At 39.9% G+C, this 21274-nt stretch overlaps 1 protein-coding gene and 1 pseudogene across 1 annotated transcript; one reads left to right on the top strand and one right to left on the bottom strand.

Annotated features, from left to right (window-relative positions):
* Window positions 1–1536: 1536 nt before the first annotated feature.
* On the bottom strand, window positions 1537–6233 carry LOC106384848 (annotated as a pseudogene).
* Window positions 6234–11710: 5477 nt separating this feature from the next.
* On the top strand, window positions 11711–13445 carry LOC125583760 (AAA-ATPase At2g18193-like). The gene has a single exon (XM_048751244.1). The coding sequence runs from the start codon at window positions 11805–11807 to the stop codon at window positions 13293–13295; it is 1491 nt and encodes a 496-aa protein (XP_048607201.1). The 5' UTR covers window positions 11711–11804; the 3' UTR covers window positions 13296–13445.
* Window positions 13446–21274: the final 7829 nt, after the last annotated feature.

Raw genomic sequence — 21274 nt, 5'->3', positions numbered from 1 at the left:
TGGAGATGTAGATGACCGAAAAAGCACAAGTGGCTTCGTGTTTTTCATTGGAGAAATCGCTTTCACATGGATGTCAAAGAAGCAACCAATTGTCACTCTTTCTACTTGTGAAGCGGAGTATGTGGCAGCTACTTCATGTGTTTGCCATGCTATTTGGTTAAGAAACTTGCTAAAGGAGCTGAACCTACCACAAGAGGAGCCAACGAAGATCTTTGTGGATAACAAGTCGGCAATAGCATTGGCAAAGAATCCAGTCTTCCACGATCGGAGTAAGCACATCGATACTCGTTATCACTACATAAGAGAATGTGTTACCAATATGGATGTGCAATTGGAGTATGTGAAGACAAATGATCAAGTAGCTGATATCTTCACTAAGCCACTCAAGCGAGAAGACTTCATCAAGATGAAGAGCTTACTCGGAGTAACCAAATCAAGTTTAAGAGAGGGTGTTGAAAAATAAACTTGATTTGGATCAAACATTATTGGGTTAATCATGTGTTGATCCAAAACTTAGCCCAAATTCTAGAAATATCCTCCACCTCCTTAGAATAAAAATCTAGATATTCTCATAGAATTATCTAGATAATTATAATAAAAAATCTTAGATATTATGGTAGAATTCTCTAGATTTATGATTAAAATATGTAAGATATTTTGTATTTTGGAGGTTATAAATACCTCCACTCCCCTTTTATTTTGTATCACCAAGAAGTATCCAAGTTTGTAAAAAGTAATAAATTTTTTTTTCTAAATTATAAAATCTTTCTTGTTACAAAAGTTCTTTCTCTTCAAACACTTAAACAGTTTCTCCATCTTTATAAAAGTTTTTCATTCCTACGAACTGCTCCTCACTGCTGCTCCAGCGACAACTTAGACGCCTGAGAAGCCGATCTAAATCTACCAGAGGAGAGCCAAAAAAATCCAGAGAAAAGAGTATATCAGGTAGATGCGGAGGCAGAAATGAGAGGAAGAGGTGGGAACAGAATGGACATAAAAAAGGGTGATGACCGGGGGAAAGCCACCGGCCACAGGATGAAAGAGGATAAAAGCTTCACTTTGGTTTTCGTTTTAGAGAGAGAAGAGAAGAGATTCTTTGACTTTGAATAGTATTTTCCAAAGATCCTATATATCTTTTCTTAGTACACACTCACGTTTGGTAGACTCATTCTCAAATCTTCATAAATAAACTCTTAATTTAGATATGCCAATAGTCATGATACATCTAATAGGCTCAGAAGCTCAATATGTCAAAGTTATGCATACACTTCATCTTTCTTTATCATAGAAATAGTAGTTTGTGACACTGAAGAAGGTAAAGCAGCTCTTCTTTCGTTGGATTAAGTTCATATGTGATTCATTTTCACGTCTTCATTCTTGTAATTTATTAAACATGCAAGGGCTATCAATCTTGGAGTGTTACGAAAGCAGCTTTCCTGTATTCTGCAAGTGCCCACAACGGGAAGGTGTTTCTGAATGTAGCGTAGTGTATCATGCAATTATTCATGAATGCTCCTACTATTTCCTGCACAGACACACATAACATAACATTTCAAAGTACACATACACATCTACTTATCCATTTATGGGTTACATTCAGCTTGTTGGAGTGGAGAAAAGTGATGGAGTTAAGGTCACTAGGGATCCAGAAAGCATGCAAAAGAAAAGAAAATGTATAAATTAAATAGTAGAGATCGAACAGTGATACGGTCTCTAAAAATCTTTTTTTGTTTCTATACATCTACTTCTTGAGTTATCTCATTTGAAATGCCTCTACCTAGTATCAAATAAGATCAATAGTGCAAGTAAGGAATCACAGATCAATATCTCTATCAAAGAAGATGTCAGAAATTAACCTGTTGTGGAAAATCCCCACTTTCCATTTGTGAAGTGATGATAAATTTGGCAGCATGGTGAAGAGGCATAACATCTCTATCGGCCTGTTGCAAATATGACAGCAGAAGAAACAACATGTTTCAAGAGAACTTCGTTCGTACTAGAGGAAAAATATATATAAATATAAGATGAAAATGTTTGAACTTGTCCCGCATGAATTAGACCCATCATAGCCCACGACGTTTGCACTAGGTTTGATGCATTCCCTTGTAATAGTATGTATTTCTGCATATTGAAATGATTAAGACAAAAAAAAAATGATTACTTTTTTCAAAATTTTAGGTGAAATTCGTATAAGCCGGCTGGTCCTGAGTACAGCGAACGAAACATCTGCATTGCCTCCTAAATTTTGATTGTCTAATATGTATAGATCATCTGACCACCATATCATTCAAAAATGTATATGTATGCATTATTCGGCATAAACCATTATTTGGTTTCATGCTCGATGGATCCTAGGGTCGGCCCTGATCATGTTGACTCATAAAAATAACCTGTTCAGGGCACGACAGATAGCTTTCACCCCAACCTCCATCTTCATTCTGTATCTCAAGCAGGAAATCTACACCTTTTTGCATAGATAGACAGTTATTATATGTTTTACCAACCGCTGCTAGGCCACTAAGAGCAAACCATGTGCCATAGATGAAACAGATACCCCAGTTTCCGTACCTACCATTACTCAAAACAAAAAGTATTTTGTTAAGAGGTTTTTGGAACATGTCTTAATTAGTCACTGAACATTTCTTAACTATATTGAAGTACCATACCATGAACCATCTGACACTTGTTTACTTTCTATAAATTGCACTGCTTTCTCCATCGACTTGATGATTTCTTTATTCCTGTAATCCGGATATAGTTGTTTGACCATAACCAAAGCTTGTATCACAGATGAGGTACACTCCAAGTATTCACGCACGGCCATAACATTAGCAAAAAATTCTGTTGGATTCAGCAACTGCATATCACCCATAAAGGTTACACTTGAAGGATTATCTTGTTGAAGTAATTCGATCAACTCGCAAAGTTAATATGACATCCATATGTGTTTTGGATCTTACCTCCAACCATTCAGGTGCGCAGGCAGGTTCCCATGCAGTGAATCCTCCATTATCACTCTATATATATATATATATTTTTTTTCAATTGAAACCATAGCCATAAATATTATTTAGAGGCAGTAATTTCTAACAACATCACGCTTGTATATATAAACTCACCTGTAGAGAAAGCAAAAGATTAACAGAATCGCATAGATGTTCATGATCTATTTTCTGGCCAACGACATCAGCTGGCATCGTCGAGAGCAACATGCAACACTACAAAACCAACGACGTACAACATGTCAAACTGAGGCATACATCTTGGGGAAACTCCAACTTGTTCTGTTCCAACAACTAATTAAGTTACCTTAAGAGCTTCAGCTGTACAATCTGAAACTTGCCATCCATGATCTCGATCAGAAAATGTCCATGCTCCTTTGGAACTGCGATGATACATGCTCTTGAAGTCACCTGGAGGGTTTTCTCTAACCTATGAAGTTCTTGGTTTAGAAACATTTAATTGTTTGATAGAGGAGCACAAGATAATGGACTAGAATAACCAGAGATTTCTTTATGTAACTGTGTCTTCTCCTGAGCACGTCAAAGGTCTCAACACCGAGATTACTGGCAAGTAAAGCCCGCATTGCAAACGCTGTTTCCCAAAGTTGACTTCCAGAGCCCTGCAAGAATTTAAATTCCCTTAAGAGAAAATTTCAACCATAGTAGAGTATCATTAGTGACGAGAAAACCCAAGAGAGTATCTCATCAATTAAAATTTAAGTCTTACATGATAATAGAACATTTGAAGTAATTAGAATGTGATAATTAACACATTATTGAGTTTCTACAATTTGAAGAAAGTTTCTCTGATTAGAATCGTTTCTCTCTAGAAAGAATGTTCTTCTCTCTTTCTTCCTTCTTTAGTAGTTTATTTAATGTTGATTTACTTTTTTTGATATCCTTAATGCTTATGCTTTTTGTGTACAAACTAATTAGTAACAATTATGTTCATTTTATATAGGACACCACTAGTATATTTATTTTGATCCTGTAATTGCAGTCCATCTTCAGCCACCCATATTAAGTCTGAAATCCGAGAGAGATGCTTCTTAAAGTGATCCCCATCTGGATTTTCAATCCAGCAAGAAAGCATGCACAAAGGCTGCATAAATTTCGAAAATGTAAATGTATTTGAGATAATACATGCAACTTTTTAAATGGTATGCTCAATGTTTTTCGTTTTTATGAGGTACTGGACGGAAGTCTATAATCTCTTTAAACCCAAAATCATAGTATGTAATATATTAGGTTTCTCTGAAGTATCACTCAATTCTGTGCTCAATGATTTACCTTTTCAACACTTCCAATGATAATGGCTTTTCTCATCCTCATAATGTATGTGTTTCATTGCTACTCGAAGAGCCTTTTCCCTTACAATCCTGTTTAACGGCCATCTTGTGAAGAAAGGCTCAACGAACATGTAGAGTATCCCATATTAAATTTTGAATCAGAGGATGGGGATAGTACATGTCTTCCTACAATGGTAGAATGATATAACGTTTGGCAGGTTCTTTATAAAACTTCAAGAAAAAGAATGGTCAACAATACCTTTGCATATAGCCGCCGTGCTTTATTCCAGTTAATTTCTTCATAAGGTTGTAAGTAAAGTTCTTCACGCAGTTGCATGATAAGAGGTGTAATTGGACCAACAAATCTTTTCCCATATAGATAAGACATGGGCATGTAAACCATCCGGGTGTGGCACAAAAGTTTTCCTGAATTTTTTGTTGTGTCAAAGCAGAACACTTTAAAAACTGTACACTTTAATCCAACTCCAAGCAGGAACATAACAAACCTAGGTGTATTGGAAGGCAAGAAGGTAGCAACCACAGCTCGGGAGGCATCGGATTGGTTCCAGACCAATCATAGATTCCAAGTATCTATATTTAAAAAACAAAGAATATAGATTGTACTTCCAATAACATCTCTCAGCTAAAATTAACATACGGTCCAAAACAGTTACCGAGAGCCAAACTTTTCCCCAAGAAGGAATATAAGTCACACCACCATGGTTAAGAATCCATTCCCTGGCCCGTCTGCACGCGTTTTCTCGTCCTCCTTCTGGACCCACTCCGAGAATACGCAAGCATATGTAGTTAGCACAGTGGTAAACATAAAGCTCTTGCTCTCAATGTGTAAGCCCCATCCACCATCTTCATTCTACAAATAAAGGGACAAAATTAAAATTGATATAATGATTACTAAGTCAAAGCTTTTCGATATGTATGGCCTAAGTTCAACGTACCTGGTGACAGTAGATATATCGAAGCATCTCTTTGTAATGCTCTGCCTTGAATACCTCTTCCAAATGTCCTGTGACGTACAAACAAAACACCTGTAGAAACTCTTCTCCGTTTTGTTTTTTTTTCTCTTCGTTTGGCAATAGTTTCTTCTTTATTCTCCACAATAGAAATCATAAATACTTTATTCCACCCTAAGAGTATGCATTGATAGACATGAAGAAAAAAAAATGCGTCCTTACCAACGGAGGAAGGAGGAAGAGAGTTCCCCCGTTCTCTCCTGGCCAATGGCCATCGGAGGCCTGCAAAGCTGAGAAGAAAGCTACCCCTCGCCGTAACGCATTGGTAGCTTTTTCGTATGTTATGCCTTCGCCGTCGTCGATCCTCACCGGGGGAATCACTGGCTCGAATTTCGCTTCTTTCAAAAACTGTTGTATCATTAAGTAATCAACTACATAAAAACTATAATACCCGGGAAAATATGATGACACTGTATTTTTAAAACTTGGCAAAAAGACAGAAACTGACATTAAACTATTAATCACTTTATAATTTATCAAGTAACCCAACCCTATAAGAGCATGTTTATCCCTAGGATCCCACATGGTTTCTTAAGTACACTTTAATAACTATTAAATTAGTAAATTGTAGCTAAAGACCTTAATTAAGAATCACCTAATTTTTGAGGTACAATGGTAGTTTCTTAATTTGGGTTTCTTAAAAAAAAAAATTTACTCTTTGAGTTGAGCTGTATCTAACAAAATTTATTACCTAGCACACAGTCCTAACACGGATTCATCACAAGCACATTCACTAATACAAGCATTGATCAGAAGCATTCATCACAACCGCAACCTAACTCGTACAACAAGCCTATTCACTAACCATAACCTAACTCTAACAAGTATTTATTAACCTAACTACAATGCAATTAAGAAAAAAGCAAGAAAATGATATCAAGGAAAGTGAAATTACTTAACCGAGAGTCTCAAGTTCTGGAATATGTCTTTGGCTCCTCAAGTTCTCACTACTTTGTTCATTCTGACCTTTTGCTCCTCACATCATTCATCGGCGCGAGCAATGCACACAGTGTCCATCCTTGATCACCGTCTTCTTCGTCTTGAGTGTCTGAGATTTGACCGATGGTGTAGTTTGCTGACCAGTCGGCGAGAAGGTAAGCGAACCATATGAGGAAGACGAAGAGCTTGCCGGATGTGCGTTTTCTGCTGGGCGAGAAGACGACAAGGATCGCTTGGAGTGAGTGAGAGACTGAAGATTATGAGAACACGAATGTTCCATTCTTCCCAAAGATTCTTCACGTTCTTCGGGATCGTCTCTGCTGCCATGTCCCCTGTTCTTTAGATTTGAAAACAGAGCTATTACTGTGTGATCATCAGTTTTGCCTCCGTAAGTCAAAACCTTTAGTTTTTGGAACAAAACCAACTGTTTCACAAAAACAAATGGTGGTAAGTCAAAACCTTCAATGTAATAATCCAAACTGAATATGAAACCTCTTACTTCTGCAAAAAGAGGCGGCCGCATATCCGCGCCCTTAGCATGTCCTTCGTATATCTTCTTTCTTTCCAAATGTGCTGAAGCATGTACAATTAGTGGAGTTACTTAATAAAAAAAATCAAACATTACGGGTCATAATTTGCTAAAAAAAATAGATTGGTCTTACTCGATTCAAATCTTCCCCCGAATTCTCTTGAAATGCGTTCTCTCGCTTTCTGCAATGCAATCAAGCGCCTGTACAAAAATAAGTTTCACAAACCACATTAAAAAGTATTTCTAACTTTCAAATGAACTACACACTTACCTTGTTTAGCTTGTCTATTACATCTTGAAGAACTTTGATCTTATTCTTCTGGGCCTTCTCGGCTATCCACTTCCCTAACTTTTTAGGAAAACCCATTCTGATCTCTACCTAACCAAAATCCACACAATCAAAATAAAAATCGGGTATCCCACAAATTTGGGTAAGATTCCCGCATATAAATTGGGGTTTATCAATGAATAAGACAATGAAGTAATCCGAAATCTATACAAACCAAAATCAGGATGATATGAGTCGTCAATTGAAGGACCTTGCTCTGAAGGATAATGTGAGTCGTCAATCTCCCAGTCGCCGACGTGAGGACCGGGAACGTCGTCCTCCGTGGTGAGTATCCATCGTCCCTCTGACGGTAAAGACGAGCGAAGAAGGAAGAGACGCCGAGAGTCGTTCAGAGAAAACGAGACACAGAGAAAACGAGACACGAACCGGAGGAATCGTCTGTAGCGCCCCTAGTTCATTTTTTAAAGCCAGGATGTCGTGGTTATAACCTCTATTTCAGTTAACATTTATTTTTAAATCGAAAAATGAATGAAATACGATAAAACCAGGGTAAGTGTTGATAATTACAAAGAAAACCAGGGTCAAACTCACTCATCTAATAAACCGTCGGATCTAAGCGGGTAAACCAAAATAAACCAACCAAACCCTAAAATCAAACGCGATTTCTAATCGCTCCTTCCTCCCTCCTCTAATCGTCCATCCTCTTACGAGCCTCACTTCTCTCATCTCTCTCGCGAAACTAAAACAAGAGGCTAAGACGATTCCTCCTCCTACGGCTCTCCCGCAGCTCAGCTCCACCTCCACTCCTCTTTCCCGCAGCTTCTCTACCGCCGCCGCCGTTGTCTGCTTGGACCAATCACCTGAACATTTCATATCTGTAAGTTGTGGTCTCCATCTTGAGCTTTCTTTTGGAAGTACGTTTTAATGGATTTGCAATTGAAATGCATTGATATATAATGCATTCCAATGGTGGAATGAGAATGTATAGGCAGTAGAATTGGAGAATGTATACGCAGCTTCTCATTGGACCTAGATCGATCTTGTTCATGATAATTGTAGTATAACTGTATAATTCGGAACAACGGATAGAACTGTGGATAACTTTGGATAACTGTTGTCAGTTTCTTGTGTTTGTTCTTTGTTGGCGGGATACAATGAGCAATCACGTCAGTGATATACCTGGTAGTCCGGAAGAGAGCTACAAGATGATGTATAGCTATTTGTACATGTTAGAGCAAGTGAATCCAGGAACAAAAACTTGTGTGAAATTTGATGATGCAAGTAGATTCAAGTACCTCTTCATAGCTTTGGGAGCTTGCATTGAAGGGTTTGCATTTATGAGGAAAGTGATAGATGTGGATGCGGCATGGATGAAGAACATATATGGAGGTGTTCTAGTTTTCGCGAAAGCTCAAGATCCTAATGGTCATAGTTATCCACTTACGTTTGCAGTACTAGATGGTGAGAATCTTACTAGTTGGACTTGGTTTTTCGAGATGCTTAAAAGTGTTATACCAGACTCTTCTGAACTGGTTTTCATGAGTGAAAGAAATCAGAGCCTGATCTTCGCTATAGGAAACGTGTTTCCACAGGCTCACCATGGGCATTGTTTATGGCATTTGAAGTGAAATGGCATGCTTGTAACGTCAACAAGAATATAGTCGGGCATAGATTTATGGAGTTGGGCAGATATTACATGGTGGGTGACTTCAACTCTTCTTACGGCTCATTTAAGAATATATATCCTGCTGTGTACAAGTATGTGAAGGAACATACTGAAAAGGACAAATGGACAAGGGTTTTTTTCCCACGTGACAGGTACAACTTCGATACAAGCAACAATGTGGAATCAATGAAGAGCGTGTTTAAAGAGGCAACGAGGTGGGCCTTAATACCAATGTTGGATTGTATTGTCGGGAAATTCTCTGATTAGTTCACTCAACGGAAGGATGCTGTTTGTAGATCAATCGGTACAAGACTGGTGCCTGTGGTTGAGAACTACTTGCACGATCTATGGGCTGTTGCACAACAGCTATCTGTACGGGAGCTTAATAGTTATGAGCTTAAGTACGAGATCACTGACACTGCAGGAAGATGTTTTGGGCGAGCTTGGTTGGAAAATCTTGTACTTGCAAGGTGTGGGAGTATGAAAAGTTTCCTTGTCTGCACGGTTGGCAGCTTACATCTATTTCACTACGAACGTTGATGGCAGCCGCCTTAATATCCATGAGCTGTGCTCAAAATACTACTGGACGGAACTGTGGGCTTTGGCGTATGACAGGACACTTTATGTTGTGCCCGACATGTCTTCTTGGAATGTACCGGATCAGATCAAGGAGGTGAAGATCATACCTCCGGATCGTATCACGAGGAAGGGAAAGAAAAGAGTTAAAACTACTTAAAACTTGGATGAAGTTGGAGTGATGAATTTGGAGTAATGCGTTTAGCTACTTTATTGTGTTGTATGCTTCGGAAAACTGCGTAAAACTTGGAATCTACTTTATATTTAAGTGTTTTGTTCCAAAACTTATGTATGATATGTAATGTTTTACGTGTTTTGTTCCAGAACCTATGTATGATATGATATGTTTAAGTGTTTTGGATCGTTTTGAAACATTTCCATATGGTATTACTATGGAAAACTATGGTATTACTACTGAAAACTATGGTATTACTACGGAAAACCAGTAGTTTTAACACAACATCACATTAATTAGTCTTAACACAACATCACATTAATTCTAGAAGTCTTAACACAATTCCACAACTCTTAATACAAAAGGAAAAGACACACATCCAAACAACATAAGGCTTCTCATTTACGGGTAAGAAGCTCTTTAAGCTGAGCAATCTCTGCAGCCATTTCGTCCACCTTCTGCCTTAAGGAGCGAACCTCTTCCTGAACTCCGAGAACCCATGGTTGACGGGAGTGGAGCCCATCTTTCTGCAAGTTTGACCTAGTTGCATTCAGTTTGACATATTGCAGTAACTTAAAATAGAGAAAATGTAAATTACCTTGTATGCGTTGCAAGTGAAGTACCTTCGGCCTGGTAGAAAATCCCTATCTGTTGGATTAATAGAAACCTCGTCGACGGTTCGTCCCCCACATGGGCACGAAGATGGAATCCCGTGCTCCGCATCGCAAATAAATTGAAGCATGTCGCAGGCTCTGATACCATATAGAATAGGAAGCTTAATATTATTATATGCAGTAGTTACAATATATATACAACGTGAGTTAGGGATTACAGGACACCACTATTGACTAATATGGCCTTTCTATATATACATTCTACATGGTGGTGTTGGTGAAGCAGCAATCGATTCAAAATATGTAAAAGAGGCTGTGGAGCTAGTGGTGATTACAAAGACAGCAACGAGCATGGATATGGAAGAAGCAATGGGCTTATAAAACAGAGATTATAAAAATGATATGGAACAAATTAGGTGGTACAGAATTCGTAAAATTATTAAAAGAATAGTGTATTCGAAAATGATTTGTTTTCATATTCTCGACATCTATAGCTGATTTCAATGATTGTATGTATCTTATTACTTATTAAATAATATGAAAACAAAATTAGAAGTACTCATATGAAAATAACTCTTCATATTGTATGAGAGCATACAAATAAAATATAGACATAATAGAACATATCAAATGATATAGTACATGTTAATGAAATTATTAAATTTTTTAAGAATATTATACTATGCATGTTTCAATTTAGAAAATAGTATAGAAGTGAACTTTACGGTCACAATAATAGAATGTGATGGTGGTCTCGGAGGAAACAGTGGTGGTAAGCCAAAGTTACTAATTTGGTGGCGCTCACTAATGGTGCAGAAAACAACCTCATACACCACTCTCACATTTCCTAAGATCTCACTAATGGTGCAGAAGTTACTTGTAAATTGTAATCATATGCAAGTGGCTCTCCTCCTTCTATGTGACGAGCTGCAAATTTTAGCCTGACATGCCAATCTCTTAACACGAGTCTCACCTGTCTCTCATCGGTATCATCTTTGTAACCAATATAACAGAATCTTGAATGCCCTTTTTCAGAAAAAAAAAAATATATATATATATATATATATATAACAGAATCTTGTAACAGGCCTAACTTGATAAAACCAACCCAACTTACTGTATCAGATGGCTTGTTCCAGGATAAAGGCCCATGAGGCCGTTACGGAGCTTTGACTTGAAGTTAATAGCCCGTAAAACCTCTGTGCGCCAGACCGACAACGTCCTTGGTCAAAAAGATCGGATCACTTTTTTTACTTCACATCAAAGCTAAAGAAAGACCAAGTGGATTCATGATTTGTCGCATTAGCATTGCGTCTGACGTGTACACGGAATCGCCTTGCACCGCAAGCTTCTTTCCTCTGCAAGTTTCCTCCTTGCCTCGAGAAGCCTTTTAGTTTTCTTTTACTTCCTTTTTCCATTAATTAAAAACAAGAAAGAAAAATTATTAAATTAATGAATGTAAAAAGAAGAGAACAATCAGAAAAGTAGAAACATCAACAGTATAACTTTATTAAATTAAGGAACGTGCTTGTAAAGTCATTTTTCCTATATAAAAATCATTTTAATTAATTAGAAAACAAAACCTTTTACTCTATAAAAAGCTATACTCTCTTTATCACAGCTTCAACTCAACCATTCATTGTTCTAAAAAACCCTTTCTTGAGTCTTTAAGGTACTTTCGCCAGAGAGCAGAGATGTTTCCTTCCTCCGATAACGCTTTCTCACCATCGACGCTGTTCTCAGCGTACGCATCCCTCACCGGATTCTTGATGCTCTTCAGATCGATGCTCCACGACTTCGTCCCGGAGCAGCTCCGAGCCTACTTCTCAACACTACTCGACCGCTTCTTCACTCCGAAATCAAAGACCCTCACGGTCATCATCGACGAGAACTTCGGTTCGTACCGGAACCAAGTCTTCGACGCGGCGGAGCTCTACCTCCGCTCCAAAATCGGCCCGGAGACAGAGCGGCTGCGCGTCGGGAAGACCCCGAAGCAGAAGCACTTCACTATCTCGATCGAGAAAGGAGAAGAGATCGTAGACTCCTTCGAGGGCTCGGAGGTGAAATGGAGCTACGTTCAGTCGGAGAAGGAGAAGGGGGAGCAAGTTAAACGCCACTACGAGCTCACCTTCGAGAAGAAGCTGAGAGAGAAAATCACGAGCTCTTACCTAACCCACGTCGTTGCGGAGTCTGAAGAGATCAAGAGGAGCCTGAGAGTGGTGAAACTATACAGCAAAGACTTGTACGAGACCGACGACGACGACGGATGCGCAGGCGGGAACTGGGGGTGTATCAGCCTCGAGCATCCTTCCACGTTCGAGACGTTAGCCATGGATCCCAACGCGAAGAAGAAGATCATCGGCGACTTGGATAGGTTTCTCAAGAGGAGAGAGTTTTACAAGAGAGTCGGTAAGGCCTGGAAGCGAGGCTACTTGTTGTACGGACCTCCAGGAACAGGGAAATCGAGTTTGATCGCAGCCATGGCTAACTACCTAAAATTCGACGTGTTTGATCTGGAGCTTAGTAGTATCTACGACAACGGTCAACTGAAGAGGATTCTGTTATCCACCACGAATCGTTCGATTTTGGTGTTTGAGGATATCGATTGCAACTCGGAGGTTAGAGACAGGGAAGCTGATGACGACGATCAAGAAATCAAAAGAAATAATAATGGAAGGGTGACTTTATCAGGGATTCTCAACTTCATTGATGGGTTATGGTCGAGTTTCGGAGACGAGAGGATCATCGTGTTCACGACTAACCACAAAGAACGGCTCGATCCTGCGCTGCTACGTCCGGGGAGAATGGATATGCATATCAATTTGTCTTATTGTACAGGTTTGGGGTTTAGGACTTTGGTTTCTAATTACCTTGGTTTAGATGGCTTAAACCATCCTCTGTGTGAGGAGATCGAGACGTTGGTTGATTCTACCGAGGTTACTCCTGCTGAGTTAGCTGAAGAGTTGATGCAGGATGATGATTGTGATGTTGTTCTTCCTGGAGTGGTTAGCTTTGTTGAGAAAAGGAAGGTAGAGAGAAGGAAGGCCAAGGATAGTGTTTCTATTTGTAATGAAGTTGTTAAGACAGATGATGATGACGAAAAACAGAGTGTTTGTACTAATGGTATGAGGAATAGGAAGAAGCAAGCCGGTAGACGAAAAGGGAGGGGGGGGCTCGGAATGTAAATGCTAGAGCTTACTTGCAACTAGGAATGTAAATTATGTAATGAATAAACCAGCTAATGGGTTCTGTTTTGTTTCTTTCAGTATCCAGTTTGAATCCTAGTAAAAATATTTGTAATAAATTTTCTCGGAATGATTTTAGCTGTTGTTTTATTTTACCCAAACAAAAGTTAATTATAATAAAATCTCGACTTAAATTCTATTTATAGAATTCAAAAAATTGAGAGGTTGGTAGTATCAATTATCAAAGAAAGTTGCTTGAAATAATTGATGCTAGGTGAGCTCTACAAAACAATTTCTACATAAAAGTTTTGATATATGTTATGGGGTTCTGCTACATGGACTGACCTTTTAATCTCTCGTTGTACTAGTGATCTGCCTGAGTTTCTAGGAGGTTCTTGTACCTACGCTGACAATGATGTCTGCATGCGCTCAGACAAAGGGGCATATGGAACAATCCAGATGTTATTTAGGTGAATGAACGGCTCTTATTGTCCACAACTGTTGTAGCAACAAGAACTTTCACTATGAAAACTAGCTGTTTTTCGAGATTGACTTACAGAGGGTGAAAAATGGGTGAAAATGCTTGCAAAGAAGACCATCTCCTAGGAAGACATTGTGCACTCCAAGTTCTTGCTTGCGTTGAGCTAATCTCTATCCATGTGCGAATTATATTTATCCTGATAAACTGATTATGAAAATTCTGTGTTTGACGCATTGCTTCACTCGTTCATGTTTGATCAAATACAGCTTATATAATTGATCTCCCAGGGAAATGAATTAGCAGCTGTGGCAGCTCCTGAAACTAACCACCGATAGTTTTTTTTTTTTTGATTAACTACCACTGATAGCTCTCTCCTTGTCAAAATGTAAGAATGATACCTTACCTTTTTTTTTTGTGGAATGGCATAAGAATGACCTTGCTTCCTTTGGGCTTATATGCGACACTCTATATTCTTGCTTTCAAAGGACCAAAAAATAATTTGCAACAAGTTCGGATTTATCCTTACATGTCCTCCACCATTTCATGTTAAGGTTGCTCATCCAGCTTGGAACATGTCGAAGCTCATAAAGTTTTCCTCTTTATTATATAATATTAGTGTATGGTGTTGAATATAAACAATAGAAGTGCATAATCAACTTATTTGTCGAAAACAGCATGAGTTTGAAAAATACATATGAGTGGTTCTAAACTTCAACTCTTCTCTGTCTTTGAAACATGAGATGTTTTGACTACATCAAGCTATGTTTGTGAGGCTTGCAAAGCTACAAATGAAAAAGGGAGATTTCCCATTATCACTGGAGTCATGGCTTTAGTAATGGTATTAGATTGACTAAAAAGTCCCCTGGAAGCTGACCGAGTCAACCATATAGTCCAGCCTGTTGGGGAAAGTCACACGGCGCAGCGGAAATACTAATGGTCGTGTTCCCCTGACCTTGTGCGAACCTGTGAGGAAAATACTTCGACGATGGCAAGATATCAAAGTTGCGATAACTAAATGAGACACAATTTTTACGTGGAAAACCTCCTCGATGTGAGAAGGAAAAACCACGGGACCGTAGTCCACTCAAAAATCCAATATATAAATGGTATGAGTACAACCACGTCCTCCCTGTTCAACAACCTGAACAGAACAGAGACACTAGCTTCAAAGAGCTATCTCCAACACAAACAACAACAACAAGAGAGCAACACAAAGCTTAAAAACCGGCAGCAACCAAACAACCTCAGCTCACAAAGATTCCGGCTTCCAGAAACTAATCCAACCGTACAAATCCAAGATAAACAAGTCGACAATACCTCTGCCAAATTTCAGCTCAATCAGAGAAGAGTTTACCGTTGGATTTACCAAACACCCAAGACAGCCTTGCTGAAGAGCTGTGACGACCAGCTTCACTAAAACCCAGACAACAGAAGATCCAACCGTTTAAATCCAAATCCCTTCGGTGAAACTTTAACCCACTGACTGAAGAATATTTCCACAAAATATCAGCCCGATCAAGTTCCGTTTGATCCTCCAAATCTGTCTTGACAAACTGAGACGAAAACTGTTTTCTTCTCTCCTTTTCTCTCTTTTCTCTCTTTCTCTCTCAACTCTATTCTTGTGAGTCTGATCTTGTCTACTCGTGTTATGTCTGCAACTACTCTCCAAATTAGGTTAGGAGACTTACATTATGGGTCATTAACTCCCAAGGCCCAATATTAACCTCATGTGCTAATACCATTGCCCAACACAAAGTTTGGTTGTCAAACCAAACCCAATGGGTTACCTCCATCTAGGAGGAACCCAACAAACTCCCCCTCCGACTAGGTGGAGGAAACAGCCATTCCGGCTATCCCTCGGCATACTTCAAGCTTCCCCCTCGGTAATGATTTCGTCATCATATCAGCTCCATTATCATCCGTATGAACTTTCTCAAGTTCCACTTCCTTAGAAGCAACCACATCTCGTATCCAATGATACCTCCTCTGAATGTGTTTTGACTTCGAATGAAATGTAGAATTCTTCCCGAGACAAATAGCGCTTTGACTATCACAAAGCAACACATACTTTTTTTGCTTGAAACCGATCTCTTCACAGAAGTTCTTCATCCACAACAACTCTTTACAAGCTTCAGTTGCGGCAATGAACTCTGCCTCAGTGGTAGATAGTGCAACACACTTTTGCAACCTTGACTGCCATGCCACAGCTCCACCCGCAAATGTTACCAAGTAACCCGAAGTAGATTTGCTAGAACCAGCATCTCCCGACATGTCAGAATCAGTGTAACTGACAAGCAATGACTTCTTACCTCCAAATGTAATCTTCAAATTAGAAGTCCCTCTGAGATATCTCAAAATCCACTTCACAGCATTCCAATGTTCTCTTCCCGGATTGGAGAGAAACCTGCTGACAACTCCAACGGCGTAGGTTAAATCCGGTCTTGTACAGACCATGGCATACATCAAACTACCCACTGCAGAAGCATATGGAACCTTCGCCATATCTTCCTTCTCCGCATTTGTCTTCGAACTTTGTTGACTGCTCAGTCTTAAGTGTGGAGCAAGAGGAGTACTCAACACTTTAGACTAGTCCATGTGAAACCGCTTAAGTATTTTTTCAATGTACTTCTCCTGAGATAAGTGAATCAGCTTCTCACCTCTATCCCGAACAATTCTCATACCGAGAATTTGTTTCGCTGGACCCATATCTTTCATGGCAAAGGACTCACTGAGCTGCTCTTTCAACTCCTTAATTATGTCCATGTTTCTGCCCACAATCAACATATCATCGACATACAACAACAAGATGATAAAATCATCCTCACCGAACACCTTCACAAATACACAATGGTCTGAATCAGTCTCTGCATAACCATGCTCCCCCATAACAGACTTGAACTTCATGTACCACTGCCTTGGTGCTTGCTTCAACCCATAAAGGCTTTTCTTCAAGCGGCAAACCAAATTTTCTTTGCCCTTTTTCACATAGCCTTCTGGTTGTTCCATGTAGATCTCTTCCTCCAAATCACCATGAAGGAAAGCAGTCTTCACGTCCATGTGCTCAACCTCTAGATCAAGGCTCGCTGCCAATCCAAGTACAACCCGAATGGATGACATCTTCACAACAGGAGAAAAGATTTCATCATAATCAATTCCCTTCTTTTGGCTGTAGCCTTTCACAACCAATCTAGCCTTGTGTCGAGGTGGCAAATTATCATCCTCATGCTTAATTCTGTACACCCACTTATTAAGCAGAGCCTTCTTGCCCTTAGGCAATTCCACCAACTCAAAAGTATGGTTCTCCTCAAAAGAATCCATCTCCTCATCCATGGCTCCAAACCACTTATCCTTGTGTTCATCCTCCAAAGCTTCATCATAGCTTTCAGGTTCTCCCCCATCAGTAAGTAATACATACTCACTAGGATCATACCTTGTCGACGGTTTAAGACCTCTCTCGGATCTTCTAACAATAGTAGGTTGGTTCTCAGCAGCTGGTGTCTCACCATGATCGTCACCATGATCACCACTACCATCTTCATGTGCGGGAGCATCTGCACTGGGTGCATTATCCTGAACCTCAACCTCAACCTCACCGTGAACCGATGTAGAAGGAGTAGCCTCTGTATCGATCAAACCCTCAAAAATCTGAGTTGGGTTTTTGGACTTGTCAATGTCCTTAATCGTTTGATCTTCCATAAACACAACATCTCTGCTCCTTACGAGCTTCCTCTCAACGGGATCATAAAATCTGTACCCGAACTCATCATGACCATAACCGATGAACACACACTGCCGCGACTTCATCTCAAGCTTCGATCTATCAACCTTGGGAATATGAACAAATGCCTTACACCCAAAGACCCTCAAGTGACTGTAAGAAACATCCTTACCAGTCCAAACCCTCTCTGGAACATCACCATCCAATGGAGCACTTGGTGACAAATTCAGCACATGAACCACCGTGTTCAAAGCTTCTACCCAGAAAGTCATCGATAAGCCTGACTGTGAGATCAAACATCTCATCCTCTCGACAATCGTTCGATTCATCCTTTCAGCCAACCCATTTAACTGTGGAGTATGAGGTGGCGTGAATTGATGCCTTATTCCATGCTCTTTGCAATAAGCATCAAATGGTCCAAGATACTCTCCACCATTATCACTGCGGATACACTTCAGCTTCTTCCCTGTTTGTCTCTCAACCAATGCCACAAAGTGCTTGAAATATCCCAGCACCTGATCCTTCGTCCTCATAGGAAATACCCACGACTTCCTTGAATGATCATCAATAAAAGTCACATAATATGATGCGCCACCAAGAGATCTTGTCTTCATTGGACCACACACATCTGAGTGTACCAAATCCAGTACCTCGGGTTTCCTAGAAGGTGCGGAAGACTTGAAAGATACCCTGTGTTGTTTTCCCGCAAAGCAATGCGAACACTTCTGTAGGTGCAAACCAGAGATTCCTGGAATCACCTCATTCTTAGACAACACAACCATTCCTTTCTCACTCATGTGACCGAGTCTCTTATGCCATAGCTCCATGGCATTATCATTCTCCACCGCATTAACAACATCTTTGGAGACCTTAGCCTGCATCCAATAGAAAGATGAAGACTTCTCACCTCGAGCCACATTCAAAGAACCGCGAGAGAGCTTCCATTTACCACCACCGTGCAAACTGAAATAGCCCTCATCATCAAGTCTTCCCGTCGATATCAGATTCATCCTAATATCAGGAACATGTTTAACATCCTTAAGCACCAGCCTAGTACCAAGACTAGTCTCCAAGCAAACATCACCAATGCCAGCAACCTGAGCCATCGCATCATTCCCCATCTTCACAGAACCATAATTAACCGTAGTATAGGTAGAAAACAAATCCCGCTGTGATGTAGCATGAGTAGTAGCTCCACTGTCAATCACCCAACTGGTGTCCTGGCATGCGACATTAATGGCATCACCCTTAAGAAGAATTAGAAACTGATCTTCGGTGAGAGTTACCCGATCCACCTTTTCTTCTTGATTTCCTTGCTGCTTGTTTTTCAACTTCCAGCAATCCTTCTTCATGTGCCCTTTCTTATGACAGAAGTAGCACTCCATATTAGCAAATCTATTAGACTTGCTCCTGCTCCTGTTCTTGTCTCTCTTGGGATCTCTACTTGTACTTCTCCCCCTTGATCCAGTAACAAAGACATCTGAACGCGAACTGCTAGCATTCGACTGCCTTCTTGTTCCTCATTAAGAACACTGTTCTTCACTGAATCCATCGAAATAACACCTTCCGACGCGGAGTTACAAAGAGACATCCTGAAAACCTCCCAAGAGTCCGGTAAAGTACCGAGAAGCCACAGACCGTGAATCTCATCATCAAACTTGATGCCCATATCAGACAACTTGTTGAGCAATCCCTGAAACGCATTCAAGTGATCTGTCATCGGAGTCCCCTCCTGATACCTCAGCTCAATCAACTTCTTGATCATGTACATCTTGTTGTTTCCGGTCTTCCTAGCATATAACTGCTCCAGCTTCTTCCACAAAGAACGAGCATCCGTCTCAGTCTCAATATGATGCAACACATTATCATCTACCCACTGCGCTATCAACCCACACACTTGGCGATGCTGCAGCTTCCACTCTTCATCCGTCTTCTTCTCAGGTTTCTGCTCCTCGAAGACTGGAACATGGAATTCTTTAACAAAGAGCAAATCCTCCATCTTGCCCTTCCATAGATGATAGTTAGCACCATTCAAGCTTATCATCCTGCTCATATTTTCCATCTTTCACACAAGCAAATAACAACCCAAAGTTATCAAAACCAAAGCTCTAAAACCAGAAGCTCTGATACCACTCTGTTGGGGAAAGTCACACGGCGCAGCGGAAATACTAATGGTCGTGTTCCCCTGACCTTGTGCGAACTTGTGAGGAAAATACTTCGACGATGGCAAGATATCAAAGTTGCGATAACTAAATGAGACACAATTTTTATGTGGAAAACCTCCTCGATGTGAGAAGGAAAAACCACGGGACCGTAGTCCACTCAAAAATCCACTATATAAATGGTATGAGTACAACCACGTCCTTCCTGTTCAACAGCCTGAACAGAACAGAGACACTAGCTTCAAAGCGCTATCTCCAACACAAACAACAACAACAAGAGAGCAACACAAAGCTTCAAAACCGGCAGCAACCAAACGACCTCAGCTCACAAAGATTCCGGCTTCCAGAAACTAATCCAACCGTACAAATCCAAGATAAACAAGTCAAAAATACCTCTGCCAAATTTCAGCTCAATCAGAGAAGAGTTTACCGTTGGATTTACCAAACACCCAAGACAGCCTTGCTGAAGAGCTGTGACGACCAGCTTCACTAAAACCCAGACAACAGAAGATCCAACCGTTGAAATCCAAATCCCTTCGGTGAACCTTTAACCCACTGGCTGAAGAAGCTTTCCACAAAATATCAGCCCGATCAAGTTCCGTTTGATCCTCCAAATCTGTCTTGACAAACTGAGACGAAAACTGTTTTCTTCTCTCCTTTTCTCTCTTTTCTCTCTTTCTCTCTCAACTCTATTCTTGTGAGTCTGATCTTGTCTACTCGTGTTGTGTCTGCAACTACTCTCCAAATTAGGTTAGGAGACTTACATTATGGGTCATTAACTCCCAAGGCCCAATATTAACCTCATGTGCTAATACCATTGCCCAACACAAAGTTTGGTTGTCAAACCAAACCCAATGGGTTACCTCCATCTAGGAGGAACCCAACACAGCCCAGTTTAATGCCACAACTCAGATGAAAAATAGCTAGATGTGGTCAGAGAAAATGGCCACCGCAACCATCTCATGGGAAGAGTTCATGGCGGTCATGAAACGAATAGTTGAGCCTGAGAGCAAAAAGTCACTCTCTTGACTGCACAACCAACAACAATGCCTCGTGAGAAGGAAGAGATGCTAAATACTGCCACTAGCGGCGCCAATGTCCAAATCCGGGTCTGTGTATTTAAGATTTTTAATACTTGGATGCAGTTCTATGAAATCCAAGTTATCGAATTTTTGAAGCAGATCATATTGTTGGAACTTGTTTTCGACAAAGTAGTTTTTTGATCAATTTCCGGTGGATTTTTCGACGAAAAAGTTTGTTTGTCAGAACTATTAGATGTTGGGCAAGATGTTATCTTCTCTGTGAAAACTATGAGGTAGTCAATTCACTTGTCAAAATTGGAGTGGTAATGAGTGAGAAATGTAAACCAAACCGGGTGACTTGAAAAACTTGTAAAACTTTAAAATATCCATAAGTGTAAAAATTAGCAAATGTTCCACACCAAAAACTTAAGATGCTATCTTCTTATATAATATGGATAAATCTTACCAAGGTTCAAAAGTCTTGAATATACTAAGCTGTATTGGACAGAGGAGTTACGGTCTATGGAAGATTTTTTATGCAGCTCATTTTAATTTCTAGTGTTCTTAATTCTATTCAAAATATAAAAAATACAAAA

This window comes from Brassica napus, chromosome C3, assembly GCF_020379485.1.
Source record: "Brassica napus cultivar Da-Ae chromosome C3, Da-Ae, whole genome shotgun sequence".
Taxonomy (NCBI): Eukaryota; Viridiplantae; Streptophyta; class Magnoliopsida; order Brassicales; family Brassicaceae; genus Brassica; species Brassica napus.
This window is presented reverse-complemented; position numbering and strand designations above follow the sequence as displayed.

Bases quoted from the DNA above. Each gene is read 5' to 3' on its own strand.
- LOC125583760 (XM_048751244.1), top strand. From the start codon at position 11,805: ATGTTTCCTTCCTCCGATAACGCTTTCTCACCATCGACGCTGTTCTCA.